This window comes from Trichosurus vulpecula, chromosome 5 (genome assembly GCF_011100635.1).
Source record: "Trichosurus vulpecula isolate mTriVul1 chromosome 5, mTriVul1.pri, whole genome shotgun sequence".
NCBI lineage: Eukaryota > Metazoa > Chordata > Mammalia > Diprotodontia > Phalangeridae > Trichosurus > Trichosurus vulpecula.
Genome location: NC_050577.1, coordinates 64,960,506 through 64,981,430, shown reverse-complemented (window position 1 = coordinate 64,981,430; position 20,925 = coordinate 64,960,506). Strand labels below are relative to the sequence as shown.

Here is a 20,925-nt window from a genome sequence, read left to right as displayed (position 1 = left end):
AAATATTGTTATTAATAATGATAATAATTAATGATGACATATCCAACCTTCCACAGAAGAATGCCAGTATGTATATACTCAGCTCTACATACACATTTGTCACTGTATAGTATACATATTATCATATAGAGTTACAGTATTTCTTATTTTCTGATCTGTTTTAAGAGGAAAAAGTAAAGTATTAGAGGAACAGGGTGACATAGGGTACAAAATGCTGGACTTGGAAAGAGGAAGACCTGGATTCAAACAATGCCTCTGACATTTACTACTTTAAGACCATGAGCGAATTACAATCTTTCTGAGACTCAGGCAACCCTTGTTAGACTTATCCACTAAGTTAAAAATGTGCCAAGGTTGCACTAGAAAATCATAGGTAAAATGGTATATGTAATAGTTCTTAGTACACAGTATTTAAAAATCCTTTATTAATTGAAGTAATAATACTAATAGTAGTAGTAATCTGAATCCCAAAGCCCATTGGTACGGGAATTTCTCCTCATTGGCTGGAGACCAATTCCCCAAAACTGTGTAAGGGGTGGGACAGAGTTGGCAAGAGTTGAGTTACCTTGCTCCCAACGAGAGGACTCATTCTGTATTGTGTGGTATGTATTCTCCTATATATGTTTTCTCTGATTTGTTTGCTAGGGACTTGGATAAATGGGTTCTTTGCTACATGCTATGTCTGTTCATTGTGGGACTGGTATTAGGTAGGAAGGGAGTGAAGCCTTGGATACAAAGTTTGGAGTCCTGCTTCATCCATTAATGACTCAGCAATCAGAAGTTTGTTTAAACCTAAATACCTCATTCTCTAGACTAATAATATTCCATGGAGTAGTTATAGCTAGTTCTAGCCCAGGACTCCCTCTCTCTGAGAAAAGCAGGTAGCCAAGCTTCTGGCCCCAATAGCCTGCTTGAAAGGAACTAAAGACTCCCTTGGGGAAGTGTGGGGTGAGAAAAGGTTAGAGATCTCTATTCTGCCTCCTTTCCCATCATACAATGACACTCCCATGCTACATGTGGAAGACAGTTTTCATTATATAGTTATCACCCAGAGTATAATTGGTAGATAAGGCAACCTTAAAAGCAATGTCCACTCTCGGAGTGTCCTCATGAACATTTTGAAGACTACTCCTTTCCTTCTAAAACCTAATCACTCTCTCACCCTGCTTTTATAACTCACAAAAGAGAGTTGACTAATCCCAAATGAAGACTGGCCTAAGTCACCTTCCCACTCCCCCACAACCCCAGGAAACAAATGCCATAACATGGCTCCATATCCACCAAATAGTGTCATTTCCCCAGATGTTAGGATTATCTATGGATTCAGAGAATCGGAGAGCTAAAAGGAACCACAAAAAGCCATCCGATCTAGCCCCCTGCTTCCAAGAAGATGAGTTATCCAATGAATGAAAGCAAAATAGTCTTTCTTAAATTTAAAGTTCTCTATGATTGGAGATAAGTCAATTCCTTTGGCTTGTTCGCTTCAGTGTTTAATTATATGGAACCATAGTTAGCCTTACATTCAACCAAATTCTCTATTTAAGTCCTGTTTACCATGAGGTCAAGGATACTTCTATGATCCTGAAAGATGCTTTATCTTGTGTACACACGAATTAAATGTATTCAGTCAGTGTCTGGGATAAATAGGTAAATGGTTATTTCTAATGTTTAAAATAATTCTCCCAGGACTTCAGTGGACTACTTAGAAATAGGTTGAGCTCTGGTATGTCAGCAGCATAATAGAAGAAGTTGGCTCATCAGCATGGTGTCAAACTGATATTCACCCAACTTGTCAGTAGCACTTAACTGAGCTGTAACCTGAGTGATAAGTTAACATTAATAATGATGGTAATTACAGACTATCTAGCAATCAGGCATGGTTTTTCCATTGGAAACTAGTCCTCATTAAGATTGGAAATAGTTTATTTTCTCTCCTTCTTTTGTAATGGTGACAGGAAATGCTTTTTAAAGTCTATAGGGTCACATTCAATTGTACTGCATTTCTACAAACAAGAAATTCTTTGGAATTAGGTATGATAGATCCCTGTTACAGAATGTCTTTATAAAGGGATTTCACCTCATAAGAGTTGAGTTTAAGTGGGAGGTCTTTGTGAAAGTCATCTCTCCTTCTATCTCTCCTTGTTGGCACTCAGTCTTCTTCAAAGGACACTGCCAGGAATTGATTTAAGCTTGTTTTCCCAACCTAGCGGCTAGTTTGATAGTTTTAAACATAGCAATACATCATTATAGCAAAATGAATTGTAAACTGCTCTCCCTACTCCCTAATCGGAAAGATCTTGAAAAATTTCATAACTGCACCACATTCTCAAACACAAAGAAACTCTTCTCCCCCAGGCCACCTTTCAACTGCCTGGTCCAGAGATACTTGCCAACATTTCACATAGTGACAAACATCTTCTGCCTGGCTCCATGCTCTTGGAAGGCTTTTTGGCAATCGGGTCCAGCCTTCTTTAGGAAGACCTATATAATCTATGTGAAAATCTGAAGTGTGAAACAGGCAGAGCCAGATGCGATCTAATAACAAGGACCAGAGTCAGAGGATTTGTACTCAAATCCTTTAGCAGCTGCTTACTTCCTGTGTGACTTAGGCAAGCAGCTCCAGGTCTCTGGTCCTCAATGCATCAATTTGTAAAATGAAGGAATTGAACTAGACTTCTAAGATCTCTTGTAGTCCTAAAGCCTATAGATTTTGGAAAAACTGTGGGTTACCAAGCATAATCAGGACAGGCTGCAAATACTCTCAAGCACAGCAAAACCTCAATGAACAGGAATGCTTAGGTAACAGACAGTTCAGGAGAAAATTGTTCAGGGGAAGGATATTCCTTGGTGCTGTTGAATTTTGAGTCTAGAAATGGCAATATGAAATGAGAGATGTATAGTGCAGTGAAAAGAACCCTGGATTGGGTGTCAAGACACTCACCTTTGGATCTGCTACCTACTATCTATATGGGTCTGGGCTCATCACTTCAGCTCTCTGAAGCTATTTCCTCATTGGTAACACAAAGTGGTCAGAACTCCCTTCCATATCTTAAATCTATGTTCCTATGAATGGTTTTCTAATTAGAATTAGACAAAATAAACTTAGCCACTTGGTTGTGCACCCAAAATAGGGAATCTAGGGGTCAGTAAAGGATGGTCAGAAGGACAAATCTGCCACAGTGTAAGAGCAGAGAGGCAGTGCTGGCCTGGGACTGGAGTGTGCTGACCCCTGTAGGACACAGCTGGTCTGTACGTTCTGTTACTCCAGTACTTCAGAAGGCTGGAGACTCACAGCTGGATGAGGTCCATCTCCACCCTCCACTTTCACACAGTGTTTTGATTTAATTCTAAAAGGCTTCAGGTTCTTGAATAGGCATTTAGCCTATGACCTATGGTAGAAAGAACACAGGATTAGGGAGAAGGAAGCTTAGATTCAGCTCCTGGCTCCAATACTGACTGGCTGTGTTATCTTCTCTGAACCTCAGTCTCCCTATCTGTAAAAGAAGAGTAATATTTTACTGGGAGATCTGGATGATGCGGTGGATAGAGTCCCAGGCCTAGAGTCAGGAAGACCTGAGTTCAAAACTGGCCTCGGACACTAGCTGGGTGACCTTGGGCAAGTCACTTAATCCTGTTTGCCTCAGTTTCCTCATATGTAAAATGAGCTAGAGAAGAAAATGGCAAACCACTCCAATATCTTTGCCAAGAAGACCCCAAATGGGGTCACAAAGACCTCATTAGTAAGTATTCTTGGGACACTTCATATACTTATAATTTAACATTTAATCACTGTTTAAAGAATTTCTATATCTCCAGGATAAGGATCTTCAAGGTGGAGATTTTTAGGTAGGGATTGGGCAGAAGGTAGGTTTTATGGTACCCTATAAGCACACACAATTACAGGCAGCTACCTGGTCTACTTTGCTGGCACTGCCAACCCTATTCCTTCAAAGAACCTTGACTTTCTTGTCCCTTGGTCCTGCTTCCCATGGAGTCCTTTCTTTCACCTGACTTTCCTTCACCTACTAAAACCTGATTTCTTAATATTCATGTTCTACCTAGTACACTAAATGCTGCTTTATCGGTCCACATTCAGAAAGAAAGAGAAATAGAGACAGAGAGATAGAAACAAAGAGATACAGACAGGGAAAACAGGCAGAAGTTAACAAGCATATGCTATCCTCTCTTACAATTCAGGGGAAGTTTTATACACCATCACACATGTAACAAGAAGCAAGGCCCCTATTCTAAGAAATAAAGGTCAATAGTGAATGACTGAATTCTACTTTTATGATGAGGTGGAATTTTTATATTTCTGAAACCTAGAATTCTAATTCTCAGTTGCTAATGTCCCTGATGTAGAGTTACATGCCTCCATTGCACCCCCACCCGTATACATCTTTTTTTCCTCCTAGACCTAGAGCAAATGCTCCTCTGCTGTTATGTCTCAGGTCTTCATTTTTCTACTCTCTTCTGTTCTGGCCTGTGCCTTCAGCTGGCTGTTCATCCAGACAGCCCCAACCTTTGAGGTCACTGAACTCACTGCAGAATGCAAGAGTGACCATGTGGCATGAAATTATGGATGAGATGAACAGCCGCCAGTCAGCCTCCAAGAAGTCAGGGAAATGTAGGGTTTCATCTCAGGTGAGCTAGTGACATAAATCTGGGGTCTAAAGGCTCACCCCCAACTTTCATTCCTTTCACCTGTTTGCCATGACTTAGGAATGTTTTCACTTTACAGATTCAACCCTGTATACCGGGAATGCACCAAACCAAGTTAAGTGCAGGAATATTTCAAGCCTCCTCCTCCTCCTCCTCAAATTTCCTCATTTCTTTGTTTGCTTTTTATGACTGGCAGGTGTGAAATGGTTAGAAAAAGATTGAAGTTTATGCTTTTGCTTTAGCCGAATTGGCACAGAGAGGAAACTGGCAACCTCGTGCAACAGAGCAGGAAACAAACAGAGTGGCAGTCACTGGAAGGAAAGAGGAGAAAGTGGCAGCTAAAATGGGATGATTGAAAAAAAAACTCTGAGGCAGAAAATTATTTTAAATTCAACCTAAATTGTACATAGCAATACTGGTGCCAACATTGATGTAGGGTTTTTTAACAACATCTCCAAAAGAGCCACAGTAGAAAACATTCCTTGTGCTCCTACTATGTGTCAGCCACGAGACTAGAAACTCAGGATACTAAAAAATACAGGAAATATATTCCTTGCTCCCTTGGGGCTTACAAATAACCATTTTCCAGGAGGTCACTCACTGCTAATATTATCCATGTTTTAAGGTTGAGAAAACTGAGGCAAGCCCAGGAAGAGTTCAGTGAAAGAAAAAATCCACAGCTCAATAACTCTTGAATCTGTGCCCTAGACTTCCTCCAGTAACAGGATAGATAGCTTTGCTGTCTGTCCTCAGATAAGCCTTTCATCATGAAATGTTCCTTCACTAGAAATACAAAAACAGCAAAGAGCCAGTCCAAAGACTTTCCCTATGCATACATCCATCCACATACACATAGATATATAGATACATACATACGTAGGCTTGCATCCTCTAAATGGAAGGTCCAGATATGGAACCTTCAAAAGCTCCAGGTGAAAGCTTCCAATAACCAAAGACTTCAGTAGAGGAAGATGGTGATCCATAGGGTTTCTTTTAGGAGAATGTGTAGCATTATCACATCTCTTCTTTGGGACCAAGCTTGTTGGTTATAATTACTCAGAATTCAGTTTTGTTGTTGTTTTCATTTACATTTTTGTAGTCATTGTTCTCCTTGCTTCACTTTTCACCAGTTCATAAAAGTCTCCCCATGCTTCTCCATATTCTTCATATTTTCAGTTACATATTTCAATAATGAAATATTTTATATTTTTAATCATCATTGAGCCAAAACTAAGGGCACCCTCTGATCTTTCTCCTTACCTAATGATGCTTCCCCATACTCCTACCCCACAGAAATAACCTTGTACTTACTTAGAGCATGTTTTATAGTTACTTACATGTATTCATTGTGTTTCCCTTGAAAGAATGTAAGATCTTTTTGGGAAGGAACTATATTTGTAGGCCCACCGTTTAGAGGCCTGATAAATGCTTACTTAAAAAACCTCATATAAGACAAAGTCTAGGTGCCCTAATTTAGCCACACATGTAGTATAACAGTGATCAGTGGCTTCATTTGAATCAAAATCTGCAAATAATTTGTGCAGATATCCTTTTCTGAGCCTAGATGTCACAGAATATACATTAACTAGTATTGCATTAGTCCAACAGAATTGTCCTGTTCTTGCCCTTTTCAAATTATATCCAGATCTCCACTTTCTCTTTAAGGTCAGCATGGCGTTTTTTATGTTTTTTGCCTTGCTTTTTTCCTGAAAAAGGCTTGCAACCCACACTGTAGAAGGACTCTTGCTATATCCCCATATGCGTTTGACTGTATATACACAATGAAGAGTAAAGTATTATGGCTTAGCTTGTCCTTGTACTAATAATCACCCAATCCCCCCAAAAAAACACCATATCATTAATGTGACTCCAGCTCTACATTTACCAGAATACAGTCATGTCCTATGAAGCTCTTGAAGCAAGTGGAATTTTGTGGACTCTTTTCACTCACTTGTACAGACAGTGATTGTTGGTGTTCCATTAGTAGAGTACAGGATGCCCTTGAGGACTATGAAGTGGGTAGCACTTTCCCTTTGACTGCACCCCCCCAGACCTGTTCCAGTTGGTGTTCCTTCCGTCACACTCCTCACTGATGCCCACTAGGATTATTAGGTGTGTTGAGCTGAATGGTCCAGTTCTGCTGGGCTATTCTCTTTAGTTTTCTTTAGTCTGTTCCCTTTTAACCATCTCAATTCTCTGCTGTCACTTCCCATTATTGTCAATAGGTCTGCTTCTCTCCACCTTTGTCCTTCTAGTCTCCCCTAACCATTGCTATCTACCTTCTTCTGTCTCTTTTTCTTTTTTCTCCTTTCTGTCCTTCTTGTCTCTTCTTTCTCCCTTTCCTTTCTCCTTAACTTTTTGGCTTTGTCAGAATTTAGTTGTAAATAAACACCAAGTGGAAATACTCCTTTCCTGGTGGTCAGCGAACTGGCCAATCACAAAATCAAAGAATCTCAGGAGCTGGAAGGAACGCCAAAATCCATCTAGTTCAAACCGGAGATGGAAAAATAATCATTCAACCTAGAACCTTGTCTACCCAGCAGTCTTCTAGCCTTTGCTTTAAAACTTCTGGTGAAGACATCTCCCAAGTCAGTCATATTTACTTTTTCATAGATTACTATATCTAATTATCAGAAATTTTCCATTGCACCAAGCCTAAAATGGCTTCTCTACAACTTCCACTCCTTGCTATGAGTTCTGCCCTGGAGTACCACACAGAAGAAAATCCATTCCTCTCCCACATGACAACCCTTCAAATATCTGAAGACAGTTATTTCCCCAACTATTTTTGGAGATGGGATTGATCCCCAAGTTAAATGTATCCTCATACAAACATTATTTCAAAACCTTAATTCATCTTGGTCACCCTCATGTTCATTGAAGTTATCCCTGTTCTTCTAAAAATGTGGTGTATAGAACTGTACATAGTCCTCCAAAAAAAGTCTGACCAGATATGTCAGTTTTGAGAGTTGTACTTGAAGAAATGTTCAGTCTCTCCTGCCTATGCTCCAATACTTAGCAACAAATTCACCCTAAATGAAGAGATGCATGGTAAACTTTACTACTAAACCACTGAAACATGAAAGCAAACCCTGATTCACATTTTACAGACATTCCAGTGAAGTTTTTTTAAAAAGAATATATTGAGGAAATTCTTTGTTTCTGACATTTATCAGTATTGTTCTTAATCTGACTTTGAAATTTTGGTGAGAGCGGATATCTGGGGTACAGGTAGCTGAGCTCATCACAAGCCTTTCTGAATTCATTATTGGTCTTTTGGACAACTTGACCTTGACACACATTTGATATCCTCAGGAACCTTAGACCCTTAGACTCAAATGGATTGCTAGCTAGCTGGAAGGCCTATACTTTGTCAGTTTCTCTCAATATCTAATACTGACCTCAAAGAAGCTATAATATGTTGCATTAGGGTCAGAGATTAAAGGGAGAGGGCAGGAGTAGCAAAGTTTGCACAGTAAGACTTTTTGCAAAAGTAACAAAAAGGAGAAAGGTTGAATTTTTAAGAAACTAAGAATTTACAATAGATTACGATGTACTTCAGTAAAAACTATTAATTCAACATTATGATAGATTAATATGAGTATCTCTTGCACCGAGGAAAGAAATCTCCAAGAATGGCTATTGGACTAATGGTTTCAGTATACAATAAGCAATAAATAGGTCCAATACCATGCAAGGGTTTGGACCATAATTTAGCCTTCATTCTGCTGTTAGGATTTCATACATTGGTGGCCCCTTGAATCATAATGGGAGTCTCAGCAATCATATAAGGCATTAGCCAATCAAACTACCAGAACAGCAGGACAGAATATAGTGGAGTTGTCATTTCCCTAATTGTAGACACTATCTCTCTATGAAATCTGATGTAACATTAACTTTCTAGGATGCCATAATCACTCTATTGACTCACATCGAGCATACATTTCACTAAAACCCTCAGATTTCTCTTCCCATACAATGCTGCCTAGACCCATCTCTCCAATCTCCACTTATGAAGCTGAGTTTTTTTTAAATTCAAGTGTAAATCTTTGCTGTGCAGTGGGAAAGGGACAGGACATGATTTCTCCCAGAGAGGAAACTGCTACCAATGCATATCAGTGACTGCTTTGCAATTTATTGTTGCCTGCAGCACTGAAGGTTTAAGCAATTTCCCACAGTTTCAGAACAGAATGCAAACATTAGCCCCTACCCATAGGCTCACCTGGAAGTTCCTATCTATCCTTTCTGTGAGTCCTTTGAAATCTGCTCTCCCAACATCCATTCTCTGGACATCTCTTCACTGTTGTCTCTACCACTTCACCCCCAATCTCACCCCACCTCCTGGAGGACATAATCTTTCAACTCTGAAAGTGCTGTTCCAGGACCTGATTTTTGAGTGCCTTCCATGGCCTCCTCTCTCTAGCCAACCCCAGCCATGCTGTTCTTTACTGGCGAATGGCCTTTGATCTTACATATTTCTTTCAGTTTCCTATAGATCCTGTATAAGAAATCAATATTGGAGATGTTTGTTTTTTTTTAATCCACAGTGTGCCTCCTCCAGGAATAAAGTGTTGTCACTGTTTTTTAATGGCCCGGTGATTTCATCAGTTCAAGGAGCTCCCAGAGAAGAACTTCACCCTTAATGCACATTGGTACCTTCTCTGCAATTTAAAATTTTCAGAGATGTTTGAGGCCCTGTTTATGTGACTTGTTGAGGATCACACAACTAGTCTGTGTCAGAGGTGGAAACTGAACCCAGGTCTTCCCGACTCAAAGGCCAGCTCTCTATCTACTATTTCACAGTGCCTTGCATGTAGACTTATACATGCACAGAAAAGAATAGAACATCAGTAGGAAGCACAGACAGGCCAGCTTTGAAAGTAACATGAGGAATATGTTGAATCCTTGAAGGAAAATTCAACTGCATGTGGTATAAATCTCTGGTTACACGTAGAAATGCTCAGTTTATTTGGTGCTTGTTAAATTCAGAATTTTTTAAAATAAGTAAGTATGCCACTGGGCATGCTAGTACACACCTGTAATCATTGCTACTGAGTCAGTTGAGGCTGGTATATTTCTTAAGCTGGGAGGTTTGAGCTGTTCAGTGAGCTGACCCCATCAAGTGCCCATACAAAGTTAAATATTAATATGGTGATCCTTGCGGGAGCTGCGGACCACCGGGTGGCCTAAAGAAGGTTTGAACTAGTCAGGTTATAAACTTAACAGACTAAAGCTCCCTTGTCAATCAGAATTGGTCAGTAAGTACCACTATGCTTCCAACCTGGGGGAGAGAGGGAGAAAGGGGGTGAGGTGGGGTGGGGTTCACAAATAAATGGATGAATAAAAGGAAGAATGAAGGAAATATAAACTAATTCAATAAAGCTTTTTTTAAAAAAATAAAGCTTTTTGGAATGTGAAACTAATGAGGATTTCTGTCTAAACTCCAGTTAAATTGAAAACCCAATTTACCTGAACATCCATTTCTCTAAGCATTCTAGTTAGCCAAGGTTTTATTACAGGATTCATTATGTCAGGGAAGGATTGTTGGATTTGTAAGTATTTAGCTAAATAAGAAAGCACATGTATAAAATATCTGTTAGCAATAGTAAAAGGGGTAGGAGAGGAAAGGGAAGGAAAGAGAAGGAACAAAAAGACAGAAAAAACAAAGGAATCATTTCTCAAAGAAAATGTCAGGATTGTACACAACCAGTGCCTAATGAGGCTATTTACACCAGAGTCTATTCTCATTACCACCAAGTTTCCTCTTTTCAGATGATGGCAATTACACTGTCAAGGTTATCATGATCCTGACGCACTGGGTAACTATTCTGCTTAAATAATCATAGAAACATCATCCCAGGACTGAAAAGAGGCATACATTGGATCTACCCACTTTTGCAGTGAGATAAAGGCCATCAGCACCCTCATACTAAAGACACATTGGCCTGAAAAACAATTGCAGCTGCCACTTCTTGGCATCTCTGTGTGTTACAATGTCATATTAAAATACAAGATAGGTTGGAGTTAGTGCTATTGGGCCTGAAATGAGAAATCCTTAAAACCCTGAAAAGTGCATAGTAAACTCAGCTGGCTTTCCAATGCTGAGAGTAACATGGGCTTATCTGGCAGTTGAAACTATAAAATCAAATAAGTAAGAACCCCAAGTCCTTCTCCAGTGGAGAAGACTACTCCTCAAATAAATTTCACCATTTTGGAAATCTCATTTCTACTTCCAAAAGATTGTTTCAGCAAACAGCAAGATTCTGGTTGAAAAAGTCTTTGGAAATCAGAAAACCAACCAAATTGGCTGAAAACATGGTAGCCTTTTTTTAAAGAAAAGAACTTTAAGGCATTCCAAAAATGTTTATACAATTATCTTGATGGAAGGTTTAGATGTTTGTTGTAGTCCTTAGATTAGAAAGCTATGAGGCAGCAACTTTCTGTTGGCCTTGAGTAAATTTCAGCTGACTTTTCTAGATATAGAAACTGAGGTTTTATCTGCTCTGGCTGAATATTCTTATTTTTAAATGGAATGCTTGATTCTATTAACAGCCACCTGATCTAATATAGTGGGGGTGTTGTCTGTTTTCAAAGAAGTGTGTTGTCCAGGGTCATTGTTTTCATGAAGAAAAAGAGTGATCCTTTAGTAAGCAGACCAAAGAATAGTGTACACCTTTCTAAATTTCTTCTCAATTGAAAGTTGTTGAATTAGAACCCAAGGACACATGACAATTCTTTTTAAAAGTGTGAACTGAAACATTTATACCTAAGGCCTCCTAAGTAACAGAAATATATATTCCACTGTTTCAGAAATCCCATTTCTATTCACAAATGCTTATTCTGACGAATAGTACAATAACACATTGCCCCAGCTGCTGGGCAAAAAACAGTCTTTGAAAATCAGAAAACCACCAAAATGGCTGAAAATGTGGTGGGTTTTTTTTAAGATAAGAACATTAAGGCAATTCAAAAATGTTTCTGTGAAAACTCTGAGAATACCTCAAGGAAAGGGTAACCCCACTGTTGGATAGTCCTAAACAGTCTCTCATCCATTGTTCTCACTGTAAGCATAGGTCAACCATGCTCAGAGAGGACCCAAGGAGAAAATGATATAACTTCCTTATCAATATATCTTGATCAATGTAGCAGGCTAATATCTAAGTTGTGAGTAGATGACAAGGTGATTTGAGCAACAAACTAAGATTACAAACATAAATAAAATTTAGTGTGGTAATTATGTAAAACCTACAACAAAGTTAATCTGATACACACTTAATGATATTATATATTATTATTGTGCTAATGTATGTATATACATATATATAATGCTCCATGACAATTAGCCAAAATAGTCAGCAGTTTTGGTGACTTAATTATTTGGTATTATTTTTATATAAACAAATCAATCATTATCAGAGTCAAGTGGAGACAAAGTAGGGGAGATGTGTAAGAAGATCAAGAGAAAATATAGGATGTGGCTATAAGGTCCCTCTGAAGACCTCTGAATTTGTAATCCAAAAGGACCAGTATGACAGGCCTTCTTTTTACTCAATTGGGGTTTCCCATAGACTAGGTATTTAGGGAGCCACCAGCTGCCCACCTCACAGTAATGAGTCATAGGAAAGAGCCAATATTGGGATCCCAAGATATGCTTTGTTTAGAGTTCCTCTTCTGCAGTAGGAAATCTCTAATAGTGCTATTGGGCCTTAAATTGGTCCCCTTCATTGAGTATCAAATGCACCAATTGAGGCAGTAAGTCATTAAATTACATCATGATGAGAATAGAATCCAAAACTTTTCATTGACACTATTGTTAATACTTCCTTCTGTAAGTCACTTAAATAGTCAATCCATACTGGTCTGACACTCAGTTGCCACTTACTCTCTACCTTGGTCTGATGGGTATGCCTTGACACCATTACCTGCACCAGGAAATACATTTTACATTTCAGATATGATTATAACTATTGAGAATAATTTAACTGTCCAGAAATCTATGAACATGTAATTACTATAAGGAGAATGCTGACCATTAGTCTTCATCTCCACTAAGGGGGAAAAAAAGAACCTGAATGAAAATTGTACTAGGAAGGACTTAGGTTAAACGTGAGAGAGATATCACAATTCTATGATTCTATGATACCTGTGATTCATGAACTTCAAATTTTCTTCCAAAGTTTGACAACTAATTTCAGATGACCCCTCTTACCTTCAGAAGGAGACCATTTATTGTCATATAGGATTTTGAAATGACACTCACATCCAGAAAGAATTGTGATCCAAATAGGCCTACTCTCTATCCAAAAGTTGCTTATTTTCTCAACTAGACATGATCTAATGTTTATGTTCAGGTTCCTTGTGGTTTAATTGACAATTGAACACAGACTGGAGAAAACAAATCTGACTAAATTGCCTCACCAATCTATCGTAACCTAGGAAGAAGTTAGATTCAATTATTAACTTTATACTACTGTTCTTCTTACTATCAAACAGTGGCTTCTTGTGCCATAAAGGACAAGTCATTGAATCTCCCTGGACCCCAATTTCCTCAACTAGAAAAGGGTTGGGACTAGATGGCATCTAAATTTCTTTCAAGTTCTAGATCTATTATGTTATCTAAGTAATTGAAAGAGCATAGAAGTAAGGAGCACTCTATTATTATTAACAGCCCAGTGGTGAAATGGAAAGAACCCTGAACCTGCAGTCAGGAAGACCAAGTTCAGATCCGGATTCAGACACTTAAAATCCTGAGCAAGAATCCACTTAGAATCCACTTAGAATTCTGAGAAAGTCACTTATACTTTGCCTGCCTCAGTTTCCTCTTCTAAGATGGGGATACTAATAGCACCTACCTCCCAGGGTTGTTGTGAGGATTAAATGAGATATTTATAAACCACTTGGAAAACTTAAAACTGCTATTTATAAGTACTAGCTATTTTATTATATACTCTATAAGATTATGCTGAGAGAATTATATCTTATTCATTTTACATCTCTCTCCCTATATCTACTGCTTCTAGCCCAGGGCTTTCAACATAGTAAGTACTCAATTAATTTTTGCTGAAATCAATTTAAATGTGTTCATATCATGTGTCCATAATCAATGAATCAAGAGACATTCAGTTGAATGGAATTGCATGCAAATTTTTGGAATGAAAAGGAGATAGGAAATTAATGTCTGCTTCTCATCTACATTCTAAACTAAATTTTGAACCTTAGTATACTTCTGTCATTCATATCCAGAAAGGAGATTTTAAAAATTATTTGGAATATTCCTCAGAGTGATAAATATAAATGATAACAATAATTGAGTAGTTTCTCTACTTTGTTTTAAGATTTAATGTTTTAGACTTACTTACTCTACAAATAATGTGGTCCAAGTGGCTGAATCTTCTAAGGAAAAAAATATTCTGGACTATCAAATTGAGAGTTAAAGATATTTTGTTGGCTTTTCTCTCATAAATATTGTATGTCATTTATCAATAGATTTTTTGTTACTGAGGTTTTTTTTAATTACTGAGTTACAAAATACTCTTTTTTAACATAATCCCTTGACTGGCCTCCTAGTTTCCAAGAAATGATTCATTTGAGTCTCACTCTATTATCTTTTGTGTCCATATCTCTCTGCTATTTTAAAGTAGTGCCAAAAAATCCACATTAGATGACTAAGAGTTTGAAATGACTCTTCCTTTTATGAGTTTAGAGATGAAAAAAGGGAATGAGTCTCATGTAAATATTACCTTAAATATATAAAACAAAGATCTATTTTTAGTTCTATTAACTGCTTCTCATCTCTTATTGCCCTAAAAGATGCTTGAGAATTGAACATTTGAATTGAACAGAGTATTTAAACTGTCCGTGTTCCAGGCATCCATAGATAGGTGCTTTGGCTATGTATCAAAACTCCACCCCCATCAACCTTTGGAAATCATAGAGTATGATGCTAAAGGGTCTATGGGAAAAAGAAGTATCTTGTTCTGTTACTTGGATGACCCCTGCTGGCTAACTTCTACTTTAAATTTGACCTGCTTCATGTCTTTAAAAGCTGAAGAATGACTCTCAGTTGGTGCCCTGTTCTCAGAAACTGCTCTCTGGACCCAAGAAAGAGAATGGTATAAGAAAGTGCATTCTGTTGCCTAATTTGGGGCCTTCTGCTTCCTCAGCTTTGGGACTTAGCTAGTTGAAGATCCCGAATATTTGGCCTGAGATCTAAAATCTTTTCAGCACAAATGCTTAAAAGAAAGACCTGGAACAAACTACAATCCATAACCGAGAGTGCTGTAAAAAGCACTTTCAGAGATCCGAGATACAACTTTGTCATAGAAATTCTTTGTAAAATTCTTTTCAGTACAAAAGTTCCATTCCAACTCAAGAATCCCTGCAATTCCTTTGCCTTGGATGCCTTGGGAAAGGGCTCTCCTACAAGCCACAGACACTAGGAATTCAAGGCACCTAACTGATCTTCCAAGCAAATTAAATGGCAAGAAGTTTGCACCTGGGCTCAACTCTTCCTAATAGGATCTGTGCAGTAATCAAGAAGCAATGAGATAATCGCTTCTAGTAGTAAAGGATTGGGGGGAGGGGGCGTGTCCAAGATGCAAAAGGAAGGGGAGGAGTGGGAGAGAGAGGGAGAGGGAGAAGGGGAGGGAAGGAGGAGGGGGAGGGGAAGGGGGAGGGGAAGGGGGAGGGATAAAGAGAGGCGGGGAGAGAGAGAGCACATAAAGCCAAAAGATCTGCACAGGTCATAGAAAGGAAATCAGATTTTTTTTTTTCCTCTAGCGCTATCACCTATCAGAGAAAGGAAAGGGTTCATGTACTATCGCCTGATTTTACACATAAGGCCTCTTAAGGTTACACAGCAAGGTCAGGACTAAGTCCCAGACTAGAGCAAAGATCCCCTCCAGTCCAAGGCTTTCATCATTACATCCTGCTGCCTCCTCTCTATCAGTTTAGCTGCCTGCTCTCAGCTCTTTAACGCTCTCGGCCAGAGAGAGCATTAAAAAATATTAATTTTATGGCTTCTGACTCTATTACAAAAAAAGAAAGAAAGTAAACCCCTCAGGAGTCTCTATATATAAAGTCTAAGGAATTGGAAGAGGGTTAAATTGAAGGGAATGTTTGTCACACGCCAGATATCTCCTGGAACTTCCTACTTCAATCCTGTCTCAGCAGTCCTCACTCCCACCCTTCAGAGGGGGTTGTTCCTAGATCGGGTCATCCGAGGTCAGGAGCTTTGGAGGTAACCAACTATTTTTCTAATTTCATATTGTCATCAAACGCCATAGTTTTAAATAGTAACAATTCCCTTTCCACAACATTTAAACCTCCTAAATCCAGCTTGATTCTTTCCATCCCCTGAGTTAACTCGGAGAGCTGTAAAAAGCAGGTGAGGAGCTCGTCTTTCAAAGATCCGAGATACAAGGCAAAAGATGGCTCTGGGCTGAGCTCACAGGGAGTCCACTGACCAGAGCGCGAGGTTCTCTAGCCTAGAATCTATTTCCTGTGCTTGCTACCCTTAACAAAATCGTGGAGGGAATTGTGCCTTTAAGTATACGCTCTGGTAACTAACTAATAACACGTCGGCGACAGTCAAACTATCAACACTAGAAGGAGGCAGAGGTTACAGACATAGAAGTGACGAAGACAAGAAACTCACTTTCTCTCGCTGAAGTCCCCTCCTTCCCCAGTCCCCGCCACTTTTATCTTCTAGGATACCAGAGGTTCTCTCCCCTGGGTTCTAGGCAGGTATTCCCTATGTTAACTTGACTGAGGAAAGCAGCGTTTAATCACAACTCCTAAATTCAACAGCAGCCTTACCCCTCCCCGAAAACCCGACCCAATTGAGCGGAGTTAGAGTACCCCTCCTATTTCCTTCTTCTTTCCCCACGCAGAATGGGTGAAAAGATAGGGGATTTTTTTTCTTGAGTAGTTAGGAATTACAAGTATGGGGAGGGCATCCTCTCCCCTCTCCCTACCATGCTTGCATTAAGGGTCCCCCACCTCATCTCTAGAATGGGGCAGGGTAGCAGAAACATAGTAGGCACCCCTTACACGCGCAGGCGCGCGCGCATTAACACACACACACACACACACACACACACACACACACACAGCAGCTTGTTGGGTTTGGGGTTTTTTGGTGTGTTTTTTTTTCTCTGTTTCCTCTTCCTACCTGAATTCGGGGACCACGTTAGGCTGGAACCGGTAGAAAGCGGCGGAGAGAGTGACCAACCAGCCAGGTTTATAACTCCCGTTCTCGCACTCCAGGTAGGGCAGAGACCACCTGATCTGGTTCTTTTCCCCTACTGAGCTGTCCCGGAGCCTCCAGCTGTGGCCCAGACCCCGGGCCCCCTGGTTGGAGCCTCGGCGATGTAAATGGGGCCTCCATTTGCGCCTCAGGCCGTGAAACCATTCAGCCTCCAGGGTGGCGTTGGCCAAGTGGTGAGCAGAGGACAGGTTCTGTAGGAGGATATGATTCTCCCCACGAGTGGCCTGAAGGAAGACCTGGGGGGCTGGAGAGGACAGTGACTCGGTGCTGAAGGTAATGGCTGCCCGTGAGATACTGGGCTCATCTTCAAAGATGCTCCGGATCAGCGCCTGGTACCACTCTAGGTCGTCCTGCAAGTTCTGCTCTAGTGACTTATTGATCATGTTGAGGAAGTTAGTGGCGTAGATAAGCGTGTCCATCGCCCCGTGCAAGGAGGGGTGCAGGCTGACCATGGTGGGGGACTTCCCTGACAGGCCGGCTGCCAGCTCGAAGCGGCCGGAACAATTGGTTCGCTTCAGTTCATGGGAGTCCCCAGTGTAGAGGTAAGAGGCCACGTCCGTGGGCACCTCCTCGGAGAGTTTCTGCGCCAAGATGGTGCCGTCGATGGACCGGCTCCAGAGAGTCGAAGAGTCTGAGGCTCGCGCAGACTGATGGCCATGCTGCTTCCCTCTAAGGGTCCTCTCTCTATGGGGCTCCAGGCGTCCTGGTGGGTCACGGCTGGAACCGGCGGCTCCCAATCCCAGCTGAGCAAGCAGGAGGCAAAGGAGTAAGGGGTAAACCATGTCTCTTGGCTGTTTCGGAGTGAAGGGAGCAGAGGTGATGGGAAGTCACTTTTCAATTTTTTTATTAATAATCGTAATAGTATTACTATTATTAGCCTTCCTTCTACAGCTGGTATCAAGGGAAGGAGGTGGAGATTTTAAAAATAAGAATTTTTAAAAATAGCCTGGATCTCAAAGCAACTGTAAGCAGGAAACCAAGTCACCTGTGGCAATGCTGACTGCGATCTCCTTTCCACAATAGGCTAGCCCTGGGGATTACGCACCTCGCAGCCTTGATTTGAGCAGGTTACATCCCATCTCGCTACACGGCAGCTATAGTTAGCCTGCTTACGTCTTTATCCCCATCCGTTTCCACTGCCGCTTTCATTGAGGTGTGTTAACGAGATGCTTCTGCTGCTGCCGCCTGCAAGCGCCGCTCCATCATCTAACCAGTGGCAGGTTCTCCCCCTCTTCACCCCCCTCCCCAACTCAAGCTCCTCCTCATTCACTTCCCACGGAGGCTCTGATTGCGCGCGCACAGACACATACACAGACACACACACACAGCACTGCAAGGAAACCTCAAGAAGCAAGAATATATTTTGGAGAGAGAAGGTGGGGGGAAGGGGGGGAAGGTGTGCTTGTCTCCATGGAAGAGAGGATGTTTAAGTGGCTGGTTAATTGAAGTACTTAGGTTTGTCCAAGGTAGCACTTTCCTCCCTCCCTCCAGTCTTGGGGGCGGGGGGGGGGGGGGGTGTCCGTTAACTAGGCAGCTTGGCTACAACCAACCCCTTATTAGCGCTCAAAGGGGCCTTGTAGGTCGGCATCCTCATCTTGGTCCCTGAATGGTCGATTCATCTGTCAATCATCAAGCTTCCTTTCACAGGGCAGAGATAGGGAGCTGTCCAGTGCTGAACCCAAAGGGATACAGAGGAGGCTGCGGAGGGAGAACTCGGAGGAGAGAAAGAGGAGAGGAGACGGGAGGAAAGAGGGACAGGAGGAGAGAAGGAGAAGGGAAGGAGGAGGAAGAGAGGGAGGAGGGGGCAGGAGAGAAGGAGGGGCAGGAGAAGGAAGAGGTGGAGGTGGAGGAGGTGGAGGAGGTGGAGGAGGTGGAGGAGGAGGAGGAGGAGGAGGAGGAGGAAGAACGCCAAAAGATATGGTACCTTAGCAGAGATTTTGTAGCTTACCAAGCATACCTAGTTTGGAGTATAATATTGATATTTTCATATTTTCAGTTAAAGTAGTCTTTTGCTCTGGGGTTTGTGTCTAGGGACATAGATGGGAAGAATAAGTAGGCTTACATTTCTACCTCAAAAAAAGAGGGAAAACAGTTTCCAGTACATCTGCTCTTTTTAGGCAAATTATTAGATCATCTTCCTTAGTTTTGGTTAAAAAATAAAAACAACTACTTTCTGGGGCTGGTCCTAAGTATGAGGGAGTAATAGAGACATCTGCTGGCAAAGCTTAAAAACTGAAACTTAAGAATAGTCTTAGACAAGGGGTGGGGGGTAACAGACTGCAAAAATATTGTAAGGCAGGGTAGTTATCATAGAAACAGTATAAAAAGGGGGGTACTGTTGTGGGGGAAATGATTTATTATACTAGTCAGGAAAAATTATGATACTGTTTAAATCCAACCATATGTGATTAAAGGTTGTCCATACCCAGAATGTCCCTTGATCCCAGTAACTTTCTAGGAATGCCATAGATGGCTACAAGGTATTTCTGATTCTCCCAGGCCCTGGATCCACCCAAAGCATTCTTTTTGGGAGGTTACCACACCCAAGAATTCCAGAGGAGTCCACCTCAAGCTTCTGTTTTGGGTTACAGTTATTCATATCTATCTCAATCCACCTTGCTTTTAGGCTGCCCTCTCAGCAAAATTGCTTAACTGCATACATGGGATTCCTGTTTGGGAAACCTTTGCCAAAATCCTATATAATATGAATCTTCCAGAATCAGGACATAACTACACTTCCCTTCTGACTCACTTTCCTCTACTAAATGGCCTAATAAATTTCTTTCTAAAATTATTTCAGATTTTTAGGGTCAGTAGTTGTAATTACTGCTACATAAGAGTGGAAGATAGAGTGATATAATAGAATGAGCTCTGGATTTGAAATCAAAGAAACCAAATTTCAATCTTAACTCTGCTACTTACTACCCGTGTAACCTTGACAAATCACTACATATTTCTGGATTTCAGTTTCCTCATCTGTAAAATGAGAGGATTAATCTAGGTGATCTTTAATGTCACTTCCATCTCCAAGTCTATAAAAATAACATGTAGTTTGGAGATAGAATGCTATATGGGAGAAATTGCAAGAAGGCCAGTGTCACTGGATCATAGAGTATGTGAAAGGAAGTAGGGTGTAAGAAAACTGAAAACATAGGAAGGGACCAGGTATTGAAAAGCTTTAAAAGACAAACAAGATTTCATATTTTATTTCATGAGTAACAGGGAGTCACTGGAGTTTATTGAATAGAGAAAGGGGAAACAAACTCAGACCTACCCTATAGTATGACCACTCTGATAGCTGAGTGTAGAATGGACTGGAGCAGAGAAAGACCTGAAGTGGGAGACAAACAAGCAAACTATTGCAATAGTCCAGGTATGAGATGATTATGATCTATACCAAAATTAATAGCAATGATAGTAATAAAATCATCTAGAGAAACAAAAGGTCAAGGATCTCAAGGGAAATAAGGGGGAGGAAAGTACAAAGGAAGGGAGGCTTGCAGTAGCAGAACTCTATACTATATACCACACTGTACTATACTAACTATACCTTTACGCTACAATTATACTGCAAAGCAGCAATCATTGAAACAATTTGGCAGTAGTTAAGAAACTGGTTAAGAAATAGAAAAGTCGATCAGTGAAACCCAAAGTTGTGACAGTGTCAGAGGAGAAAAGGAGCTGCTCACAAGAGAGGTTGTGATGGCAGAATTGACAGGACTTGGCAATGGGGAGTTGAGAGAGAGTGAGGAGTCCCAACTCAGGTTGGGAGCCTGAATAACTGAGATGGTGCCCTTGACAATCATGGGGAAGTTAAAAAGAGGAGAGGGATGGCTTTTTTAAGGGAGGGATATAATTAGTTCTGTTTTGGACATGTCGAGTTTAGGATGTCTATGGGATAGCCATTCTTAGATTTCAATAAGCATGTAAGGAAGATGCAAGTCTGAAAGTCAGAAGAGAGGTTAGGGCTATATAATAGATCTGAGAATCATCTG

General features: G+C 40.6%; 1 protein-coding gene across 1 annotated transcript in view; it reads right to left on the bottom strand.

The window, feature by feature from the left end:
- LOC118850888 (probable G-protein coupled receptor 158) overlaps window positions 1-17,712 on the bottom strand; it is a 29,786-nt gene extending 12,074 nt beyond the window's left edge. Inside the window, exon 1 of the mRNA XM_036760524.1 lies at window positions 16,835-17,712. Coding sequence (XP_036616419.1) covers window positions 16,835-17,712 — 878 coding nt within the window. The remainder of the gene's footprint in view (window positions 1-16,834) is intronic.
- Window positions 17,713-20,925: the final 3,213 nt, after the last annotated feature.